At 45.7% G+C, this 11,847-nt stretch overlaps 1 protein-coding gene across 1 annotated transcript; it reads right to left on the bottom strand.

Annotated features, from left to right (window-relative positions):
- Nucleotides 1-5,508: 5,508 nt before the first annotated feature.
- On the bottom strand, nucleotides 5,509-7,301 carry LOC123447260 (inorganic phosphate transporter 1-2-like). The gene has a single exon (XM_045123850.1). The coding sequence runs from the start codon at nucleotides 7,241-7,243 to the stop codon at nucleotides 5,678-5,680; it is 1,566 nt and encodes a 521-aa protein (XP_044979785.1). The 5' UTR covers nucleotides 7,244-7,301; the 3' UTR covers nucleotides 5,509-5,677.
- Between the last annotated feature and the right edge of the window lie 4,546 nt (nucleotides 7,302-11,847).

Here is an 11,847-nt window from a genome sequence, read left to right on the forward strand (position 1 = left end):
CTATTTTTACCCGTCATTCTTTGTTATCATGATTGATATTCATATTCATCTCCTCTTCTTATATAGCACACGGCCATGAGGACGAAGGTCCTACCAGAGCAACGCGCGATTGCTGTTGCAGAGGAGCTTGCAGGATTTCTGAGGACGGAAGCTATAGATGACAAATGACGATTTAGTGTAACTAGGGGCCATTACTGATGTTCGTCCATGTAATCGAATAGACGGGCTCTAGTCCCGATAATTCAGATCTACATATAATTGTATATATATGCTCGCTTGTAAGATAAGTTAATCTTATATATATGCATAATTATTTCTATTTAAATTATATGAAAACTAATTCCTGAACACCAAACGAGGCATCAAGTTAATCTCCCGAACACCTAAACCCTAAAACCCAAAAATAATTTCATTCAAAAAAAAAAACCCCAAAAACCAGCAAAATCTGAAAATCTTTAGTCCCGGTCCGTGTAACGAACCGGGACTAAAGGGCCTGCCCCTGGGGCGCTACGAGGCGCCCACGTGGAGCACCTTTAGTCCCGGATTGTAACAGGGTCGGGACTAAAGGTTAGGCCTTTAGTCCCGCCCCTTTAGTCCCGGTTGGTGAACCAGGACTAAAGCCCCTTACGGGCCGGGGCTAAAGGCCCCGTCCCCACTAGTGGCTTCTGTACCTCTTTTGGGCTGTCTAAAGGCCTCAAATGGTCATCTCCTCACAACCCACATGAGGAGGATATCCCAACAAAAACATCATAGGAGAAGAATAAATAGTTATGCGAGATTGCCTAAAAAAAGATGGCCCTGGTTTGTTTCATATCCTATCTATACCTACTAATAAAAGAACTAGGTATTCTTAGTCCGTCATAACATTTTGCATTATCCTCCTTGAGTTTTATTATAATGAACCCACGGTTTTGGTATAAGTAAAAAAACGGTTCACCTTGATCGTTTCGATCGTGTTTTTTTTCCAGGTTTCGATCGTGTTTTTTTTCCAGGTTTCGGTCGTACGTGTTGTACTCATCCCATCGTAGACATATGCGAACCTCCACGTCGCTTGGTATGATTTTTTTATGAGCTCGCCTGGATTTCTCGAAAAGAATCTACCTAGTTTTTTTCCGTGACCCCTCATAGTACGGTCGATCTGTTGGAATCAAACACAGCATCCATCGTTGCCTTCCGCATCATCTCCCATAAATATCGGCTTGTCAAGGAGAGGAGAGGTGAGGAAGGGTGGATCCCTGGAGCGGAGGGGCGGCTGAACCGTGCGCAAGCGAGGCGAATCCTACGGGGCGATTCGTCCGGGTACGAGTCATGCCGAGGCCGATGGCATCGAAGTCACGGAGCCAGCTAAGACATGCGGTGAATGCAGCAATTTAGGCGCGGACGTGCGGCGACTACAGCAATTTAGGCGCGGCGAGCAGCGGACTGGTTTTTGCAGCCGGCTAGCCAAACTCACAATCCATGGAGCGGGTGGTGCGGCCGCCTTGCGGGAGGCTGTGACGGTGAGGCATGGCGGAGTTGGGCCGTGCGGCCGGACGGGGTTTTCCTCGTCGAGCAGATTGTCGTCCCAAGGCCGCCTTCAGGGCTCCAATTCCATACCGTTGTCAAGCTCTATGTGAGGCTCCACCTGGACCTATCTATCCATGCGATACTGTATTTCCACTGACAACCATTTGTTTCATTTTCTGTTTCCTTTCGATCTGTGAGAAGGCCTCGAGGAGGGAGATGCGGAGGTTCATGGAACCATGGAAGTTTTCTTATGAGATTAGTTGAAAGAAAAGGAAAATTTCCCACTCTGCCATGCGAGAGTCAAAGGTGGGTGGGTTCCCTGATGCCCTGGCTGTGGCAACAATAATTGGTGTAACAAGCATGCTTTTTTCTTTGTCAAATTCCCATCTGATCTAGAAATATGGTGCATATGCATGGCTATGCGGATGAGCACTGATGACCAACGATGCCATAACATAAGATCCACACTGAACTCCGTAGTGCGAATTTTCAATAAGGCATACCATCTCGATGTTCATGGTTTCTTCAGCATATATATAGTCTCTACTATGTAATTCTCTGCGCAACCAAGTTAATTGTACAAGAGCCACTAAATATATATTTAGACTTGCATATAAATAATTCTTGTTGAACCGTTGTTTGGTGATTGTGTCGATTTGAACGTATAGTAGCATTACATGAACAATCCAAGTTCATTTTACTATTCTGTCTACAACAGACTATTCTGCCTTTTTGCAATTGTAGAATTACTAAGTTCATGTTGACTAGGGACCTATTCCAGATGCTTGCAAATTGTTAGAATTTCATCGCTCTTCATTTTGTCTAGCATTTGCTGTGTCCTATGCTCCTGTAGCTTTCATAGCTTTCTGGATATAAACTACATGCACCTAGCAGTAAATTATTTTTTAAGAGTAATCTATCAGTGTTGTATATTCATTGTTGGCATAAATTGATGCCAGTCTTGTGGTTGACTTCCGGCAGAACCGAAATCCGAAATTCGTTGGTGGACTTAGAGCAATCCATTGCGACATAATCTTGGATGAAGTTATTTTTTGATTAAGTTATGATTTTTTACTGTAGTGTATACTCCCATAAATTATAAATTCATGGTTGGGTAGGTTTCTATCAATCATTATTTATCTTCTCCACCATAAAAAACATTTCTCTTCTCAGTTACATCGAGGTGAATGTAGCTGATGGTCATACTTATCAATATAGAAGGATGTAGCAGATTATGAAGAAAATGCACCTGAAGATGGTTCCTCGGAATGAGAGTCCAATTACCATTCTCTTCAAGAATGAAGGCACATTGTTTGTATGGCATTAGCCCTGTCCTGTGAAAATTCAGAATCATAAAAGATAATATTCAGGCACCTATACGTCTGCTCGAATGCAATCACATTTCGGAACAGTGACTCGCTGGAAGCTGGCGCCGGGCCTCAAGGGGATCCGACCCGAGGACGCGCCTCCGCTACTCTCCTGCGACCTGATGCAACCCCTCCATCCACTTCAACGTCGGGTACCTCTTTTTCCATATGTAGCCTTTGAGTTACTTCCATGCCAAACGTATGCAGTCATCCGCCTCACAATGTACAGAGCCGTACCACACTGCAAGTTGAAGCCTGCGAGCAAATCAATCATTCTGCGATGGATTCAGTTGAAGAGGTTGAGAAGACATTGGCTTTGGGATCGGTGCAGAAAGTAGCTTCGGCTCCCTTGGATGGCGTATGCCATAGGCACATTAAACCATTGCATACGGCCACACGAGAGAGAGTAAAGTCTGAAAAAACCTTAAACTGATACAACCCGTCAAAATTAAACCTCGACCTTCAAATCGTTGAAATTGATACCCCATACTTACTAATCCCGGTCAATCCTGACCTTATGCCTGTGAATTCATGTTTGACGTACCGGGACAAGGACGATCCCAGCCAGGATGAATCTCTACTCTCACTGACTGCACGGCCCCACACGTCAATTTCATCTTCCTCCTCCTGTGCTTCCAATCTCTATCTCTCTTGTGTAGCCCGTTTCTCACTTCTTCAGTTCCAGGGGCGCCATGGCGGCAAGCACGCTACCTGCGCCGGCTCCGCGAACGCCTGCCCGCCATGCCCACGACACCAACTTGTCGCTCAGGATGCTCTCCAGCCACTTTCTGCCCGCCTCCCGTGCCTCTCCTCGTCGATGCTACCGGCCGTTGGTGGCAGCATCTGGCTCTGCATCTTGCTGTCCGCAGCCATGCATGGGTGTGTGGTATGTGGTCTCCTCTTGCCTGCCTCTATTTCTTGTGGTCGATGACGGAGATGCAAAGAGGAGCTCAGCTCTGCACTATACTATGGGTGTTATAAAGCTGCAACGACGACCGGCAAAAAATAGTTACTGCCATTGAGCTCCGTATCGATGCAAGCCAGAGCTGCTAGATCTTTGCTCGTCGCCGCCGAGCTCGTCACTACCACCTCATCGGAGGGAAGGAATGAGCCCGCTGCCTAGGAAGCAGCGCGGTCGTCGGCCCTCCAACAGGTGCTCCACCACCTGCAAGCTGAAGGCAAAGTGGACTCCATGATTCATGTCTCTCCTTTTATCTTGCCCATCAAGATCCGAGCTTAGAAAGTGGAACTTTAGAAGATCTAATCAATGGTGAAAATGGGATGCGTGATCACAAGAGAGTATGGAGATTTCATTTTGGCTAAGCTGCATACAGATCCACTGTCTTTGGCCATGGGTTTGATGGATCAGATGTTCAGTTTTGGGCAAGACAAAGGGAGCAGGAAGAAGAAAGCAGAAGGGATCTTTTTTATTTTAAGATTTATTTATTCTTTATTACTCTAACATGGACCAAGGACGATGATGATCTGCAAAACGCTTCAAATGTTTTTTTTTTTCTTTTTTTAGGCCATCGCAACTCTAGCATGGACTAAAGAATAAGATGAATACAACGCAAAAAGGAAAGATCAAGATGAATATGACAATGGAGTCTACATGTCAGTGAGAGTTTCATATAATCCTGAGCGGGAATGATCTTTTCCCAACGCGCCAAACAGGTTCAAGGTTAAAAATGACCGGGCTCAAAGAGTAGAGGGTACATACTTCAGGGATTCAAAGTTGAGGGTTCGATTTCGACTAGGCATATAAATTCAAGGTTTATTTCAGACTTCACTCCACGAGAGACAACTACAACAGCAGCCAACGGGTATATTTAGTTTTTTTATTTTTTATTTAGCCCATCTACCACTGCTATGTTGGTTGAACAGGACCACGAAAAAAAATGTTAGGACACTTAATATCGTCAGTTGTACTAACTTTTGATATTGTGGGACATTCCAGTATACAAATATTTGCATGTACAGTGTTATAACGTAGACACATGAAGGCATATTTTCAACCGACAAGAATATATGTTAGTCGTATATAAGACCTTTTTATGATTTTTTTTCATGGTTCTAATGTTTTCAATGTTTTGGTGGTTGAATTCGTAGACTCGTCAAATTATGTTTCATGGCAACCGACATTTCCTTCATAGTGAAGCACAATGGCCGAGCTCATCGCCTTGGGATTGACCATGTTCGAAGATGTTGGGACCAATTGAACACCACAACAATGTCAACGTGACGGAAAGGTGGATAAGCGGTGAAGACATGGATGGTGCGGTGTTGAAATAGAGGCGTAGGCATGTGAATGAGGTTGGTCTTGAGCTTTACGGTTTTGGATTGGGATGTGATGTTTGTTCTTCCGTTGCAACGCACGGGCATTTTTCCTAGTCTTTCTTAATGGAAAAAAGAAGGCTAGCTTGGCCTGGTAAGTATCGGAACCAAGCGGTGTTGTTATTCCTTTTTTTTTTTGCGGGGAACCAATGTGTTGCTACTCGTTGTTGTCACTACAGAGGGATACTTCAATTTTGTGAAGAGATTTTTTCTCTCTGGAATCCCATATCTTTTGTCCAGGTTAAACATTTCAGACATCTGATCTTGCACTGCAGGCAACAGGTGATCTGTTGGAATCAAATCAAATGAAGGGGATATTTTATTGGCAATTCTTCACAAACGAATACAGGCAACACACGAACGGTAAGCGACACCACAAATTCAGGAAGTGGCCACACAGAAGGAAAGAAATGCTGCAAGGAGAAAGGAAACACTTGTGCATGACTCTGTGTCTCCAGATGTGCACCAGCCTAAGCATCGATGCCATCATCGCCGACGTTCTCCTTGGAGAGCTCCTCGAGCGACTTGCCCTTGGACTCCGGCACCAGCAGGGAAAAGAGCAGGCCCAGAAAGTTTGTGCCAGCGAGCACGAAGAGGGCGTTGCGCATGCCGATTCCCCGTGAATACCCTGTCTCAGGCTTCTTCTGGTCCTGCGACGCATACAAGAACCCGAATGCGCCGATGATCGCGCCCGCCTTACCGGTTGCGGCCGATATACCGTGGCATGTTGACCGGAGCCTCGCCGGGAAGATCTCTGCCGGTACGATGAAGGTTGTGCTGTTGGGGCCGAAGTTGGCGAAGAAGAAAGTGAGCCCATAAAGCACGACGAAGCCGGTGTGGTTCCCTGGTTTCACCAAGTAGTCATACGGTATCGCGATTGCAAGCATGAAAATGGTCATCATGGTGAATCCCATGAGCTGGATCCAGAACCTCCCGATGATGTCGATGAAGGCGACGGTGAACCAGTAGCCCGGCACCGTGCCGCAGAGCGCGATGAGCGCTTGGGCACGGGCGATGCGGTACAATTCCTCCAATGCATTCATGGTCTTGGCCGGCGGGATCCACCCGATCTTGGTGAAGATGTCCTTCTGGAACAGGTTCTGGCTGTAGAAGGCCACATCGAGCAGGAACCAAGTGCTTGTGGTCGCTAGCAAGTGCACCCCATGGCGCTTCATGAACTGCCTGGAGAAGAGGCCCCAGGTATCACCAGTGGCCCGCTCACCCTGCCCAGCCTCCTCTGAGATCTCCTTGTTGAGCACCTTGGACATGTCTGATGTGGCTTGCTTCGTGTTGCCGGCGATGAGTGCTGTGTACCGTGCAGTTTCGGGCATCTTCATGCGCCAGTAGTAGGTCAGGGCGGCCGGGATGGTGCCGAACATGACGATGATGCGCCACACGTAGTCGGCCTCCGGACCAATGGATGCCGCGGCGTCAATGTAGAATGGCGGTGCAGGGAATGCATGTCGGAATGCGGACGAGACGATGATGGTAACAATAGTACCAAATAGGATGCCAAACCCCTGCATGGCAAACACGGCGGCGATAAAGGTGCCGCGGGTCTTCTTGTTAGCATACTCGGACATGATGGTGGCGCTCAGAGGGTAGTCGCCGCCGACGCCGAAGCCGAGCCAGAAGCGGAAGAAACATAGAGTCCCCATTACGCCCTTGGCCTCGTGTCCAAACGAGAGCCCCGACGCGATGGAGCAGAGGACCATGAGGATGAGCGTGAAGCCGTAGACGCTCTTGCGGCCGAGCTTGTCACCGAGCCAGCCGAAGAAGAGCTGGCCGGCAAGTGTGCCGCATAGGGCCACGCCGTTCACGGCGGCCGACACGTTTGCCGGGAGGTGGCCGGGCTCGTTGAGAGCAGGATCGGTGTAGTAGATGCGCCCCAGCAGCTTGGTGACAAGCGCGATGCAGAAGAGGTCGTAGGCGTCGGTGAAGAAGCCCATGCCGGCGATCACCACGGCCTTGAAATGGTACAGTTGCGTCTTGGCAACATCGAGCGCTTTCAACACGTTGAGCTGTTCAGTCGCCATGGTCGCCGGCGATCTCTCAGCTTAACTCCTGCCCCCTTCTATCTTTCTTCTGGTTTTCTCTTGTTGTGTGATTTGTTCCGTTCTTCTAGTACGTATATATAGGCATAATGCAGGTTCGGCGGATATGCCAAAGGGACATTTCCTCGCTACTTGTAAATATTAAAATCTCCATGTACGGCATTGCACGTACGTACAGCCGTACATTATCAAGACAGCAAGATTTTGGCATGATACTCTTATAAAATAGACACACAAGAATGTAAAATGTCGTCCCTTAATTTAAGCTGCAGCTTGCTAAGTTGGGATGCATTTTAGTTATCGCAAGGATTGAGCTAGGGATTTCTTATATAAGGTCTATGTGAGATTTGACTTTGAAGTTTCATATACATAAAACTGGAACCCACATAATTGTTATGCTAGGAATATACATGACATATATATGAACATATAAGATGGATCTCGAACTGCTGAAGTACATCAAGCGGATCACAGCTTCGAATAGTAGTAGACTATACTACCACTAGTAGCTATGTCAAACTTAGCAACTGTAAACGAGAGAAAATAATGAGAAGATCCGAATATGCCTGAGAAACTTAATTAGCAAGTTGGCAGTTTTATGTATATATGACCATGACATGGTGTTGTTTACACGTCCCAAATCTTCCATAGTTAGAAAGGTAACGAAAAATTGATTGCATTAGAGTGACCGATATTTTCCCGGATGGGCACCACAATTCGTTAGGGATGAGGTATGAGTTGTGACGGCTGTAGTTTATACCAAGTTGGAGTTCATCGTGTTTGTTTATTGTGTACGATATGCAGCAACCAGCAAGTAAACGTGCTATCAGTTTACGAGAGTCTCTGGCCTATACCTCATGGACCGTAGCAATATCAACATGCTTTCGAATAAACACCCACCCAGGTGTGAGAACAACGAAGAACCCATTGGCAACATGCCTGACTGTAATTGAGGTGTTTTTGAGTTGGGTCTGTAACTGAGGCATTGGTCTGCTGATGTTTAGAGTAAATTGTCAAAAACCACCGAAATTGCGTCGCTCAGTGCCGAAAACAATCGTTTTCAAAAAAGTTTGCCCAAAACACGTTATTCAGTAAAAAATTCAAGCACTAAATAGTCGGTTGATTGCATTTTGACAGAAAACCTAACAAACAGGACCCAGTGTCAGTGCCAACGTGGCGGAGTCAAACAGTCCACGTAGGCAGTTGTAGATGGCCCCCGTTGATCCATCGCTTTCTACGCCGATGCCTGCCCACGCCTCGCCGCCGGACTCGTTGAACGAGGTGAGGCCACGCCACCGGCCGTAGGTTAGGTCCTGGAACTTTGTAGGCCGCCGCCTGCCCTCCATGGGTCTTGCTTGATATCGCGGGGGTAGTCGGAGCTCGCCCACATCGAGCTCGTGGCGGAGCAGAGTGGCGGCCGAGGCACGGTCGTCATCGGAGGCTCTCCGGAGGGTGCAAATGGAGAAGGAAGTAGAGAGGGAAGAACCGGCTGCTCACCTTGAGCACGTTCGTCTGGTCGGGCCAGCCGGGGATGCCTGGGAGTGTCGTCCTTTATGTTGACGGCGGTGGCCGGAGCAGACGGTGTTGGCGACAAAGCATGGAGTTGCGAGGCTTGTCACGCACGACATCAGAGGCTTGGCAAGGCCAACGCGTTGTGTGTGATAGCGAGAGGAGGCGTCGTGGATTAGCAACACAACATGAGACATATCTCAGCAGAGCACTGGTGAGAACGAGATACTGTCAGCGCCGTTTACTGAGGAAGAGGTGTTTGACACGATAGCACAAATGAAAAATAGCAAGGCCCCGGGACCGGATGGGTTTCCGACCTAATTCTATAAAAAATGCTGGCATATTATAAAGGATGATCTTTTGCCCATGTTCCATGACTTATTTAATGAACAGTTACAACTTTTTCACCTTAATTTTGAAACAATAACATTATTGCCAAAGAAGGTGGAAGCTGTTCGCATCGAGCAGTTCAGACCGATATGTTTGCTCAATGTCAGCTTCAAAATATATACCAAGGTTGGCACGAATAGGTTGACCCAGATTGCCCATTCAGTAGTCCAACCGATGCAGACTGCGTTCATGCCCGGGAGACACATCCTAGAAGGGGTAGTGGTCTTGCATGAAACGTTGCACGAAATTCATACAAAAAAACTAGATGGGGTTATCTTTAAAGTGGATTTCGAGAAGGCGTATGATAAGCTCAAATGGCCATTCCTTCAACGGGCCTTGCGTATGAAGGGGTTTAACCAATCCTTGAGAGACCAGGTGGATGCATTCATTCAGAAAGGCAGTGTTGGAATTAAAGTTAATGATGACTTAGGTCATTATTTTCAAACCCATAAGGGACTGAGAGAGGGAGATTCCATGTCTCCCGTGTTATTCAACATAGTAGCAGATATGCTGACAGTCCTTATTGGTAGGGCTAAAGAGAATGGCCAAGTAGGAGGACTAGTCCCACACCTTGTAGAGGGGGGAGTGTCCATACTACAATACGCAGATGACACAATGATATTCATGGAACACGATATCGCAAAAGCTAGGAATATGAAACTTGTTCTTTGCCTATTTGAACAATTATCTGGTTTAAAAATTAATTTTAACAAAAGCGAATTGTTCTTCTTTGGGAAAGCAAAGGAGGAACAAGATTCGTACATGCAACAATTCGGATGTGAAATGGGATAATTGTCGTTTAGTTACTTAGGGATTCCCATTCACCATAGACGTCTGACGAATGGGGAATGGAAATCTATTGAAGATAGATTTGAAAAAAGATTAAGTTGCTGGAAGGGCAAAATTATGTCTTATGGTGGTAGGCTTGTGTTGATCAATTCGGTGTTAACAAGTTTGCCCATGTTTCTTCTATCTTTCTTTGAAGTTCCAGTCGGGGTTCGGAAACGACTAGATTTCTATAGATCTTGTTTCTTCTGGCAATGTGATGAGGCTAAGAAGAAATACCGATTGGCAAGATGGGACATTATTTGCACACCCAAAGATCAAGGGGGTCTCGGTATTGAGAACTTAGAAGTGAAAAATAAATGCTTACTTAGCAAATGGCTTTACAGGTTATCTACTGAAACCGAAGGGATGTGGGTACAAATTCTGAGGAATAAATACCTACAGTCTAAGACTTTGACCCAGGTTACCGCTAGACCCAATGACTCGCCTTTTTTGGAAGGGCCTAATGAAGGTCAAGGTAACCTTCTTTCAACGGGTGAAGTTTTTAGTTAGTAACTGTACCACAACCAGATTTTGGGAGGATACCTGGCTTGGGGACACCCCTAGCTCTACAGTATCCTGCCTTATATAATATTGCATAACATAAGGAAGATTATGTTGGCACAGTATTACAGTCTGTACCTCTGAATATCCAATTCAGGCGAGCTCTAGTGGGAGAACGCTGGAATTCTTGGTTACACTTGATCAAACGATTGATGGATGTTCAACTCTCTGACCAGGATGATAGTATTCACTGGAAGCTAGCTACGAATGGTAGTTTTTCAGTGAAGTCGATGTACATGGATCTAATTAATTTTGGGCCTTTGTCGAGATCGTTACATATTTGGAAAATTAAGGTGCCACTTTGAATTTAAATTTTCATGTGGTTTCTACACAAGGAAGTTGTACTAACCAAGGATAATTTGCTAAAACGAAGTTGGATAGGCAGGTCTACTTGTTGCTATTGTGATCGGAATGAAACTATAAGACACTTCTTTGTGTATTGCCCACTTGCAAAACTATTATGGTGCATTATTCATATAGCCTTTAACATTAATCCACCAACAAGCATTAATACGCTATTTGGGACGTGGCTCAATGGAGTAGACGTACATCTAGCGAATCATATCTGGATTGGGATAAGTGCTGTTTTTTGGGCTATATGAAACACTAGAAATGATATGATCTTTAATGGCAAGAACTTCACTAATTTTTTGCAGGTTATCTACAGAGCCACATCTTGGATCCGTACGTGGTCGTCACTCAGTCATGCGGGCTCCAGGGAGCTTATGGCTATTGGGTGCAACGAGTGGGAGACGGTCGCACGGGCTATCTTCTGTCGATTTGGATGGCAGGCTAATAATAGGCTAGGTGTATAGGCATCGTAGCCTTCTTTAGTGTTGCCGGAAATGGCAGATTTTATTCATCTTTAGATTTGCTTATTTTGTTCAGTTTGCGAGACTATTATGGACCTATGACCTTGTTATTTCTATTCTTTAATAATATGATTGCATGCATCGATTGATGGAGAGGCCGGAGGCTTTGTTCCTCCTTTTTTTTTTTTTTTTTTTTTTTTTTTTTTGCATCCGTCCTATTTTCATGTTCAAAAAGATTTTCGCAGTTTTTTGCATCTTCCTGGAGTTGGGTATAAGTTAATCGATCTAATGTCCGAGGTCTAAATGTTTAAGAGAGGAATACATGATAGAGCTCCTTGTGTGGATAATAACCATATCACTTGTATGTCTTGTCATAGAGGCTGCATCGTAGTGCACGTTCTGAACAGAACAAAGCGAGAGACATTAGTTGTTAACGGTATGCCGTCAATATAACTGATGATACGGAATAATGAGAGGAGATACAGA

Source organism: Hordeum vulgare, chromosome 4H, assembly GCF_904849725.1.
Source record: "Hordeum vulgare subsp. vulgare chromosome 4H, MorexV3_pseudomolecules_assembly, whole genome shotgun sequence".
In the NCBI taxonomy this organism is placed as follows: Eukaryota; Viridiplantae; Streptophyta; class Magnoliopsida; order Poales; family Poaceae; genus Hordeum; species Hordeum vulgare.

What these genes read in the sequence shown, in the direction of transcription:
- LOC123447260 (XM_045123850.1), bottom strand. Translation starts at nt 7,243, where the DNA reads ATGGCGACTGAACAGCTCAACGTGTTGAAAGCGCTCGATGTTGCCAAG.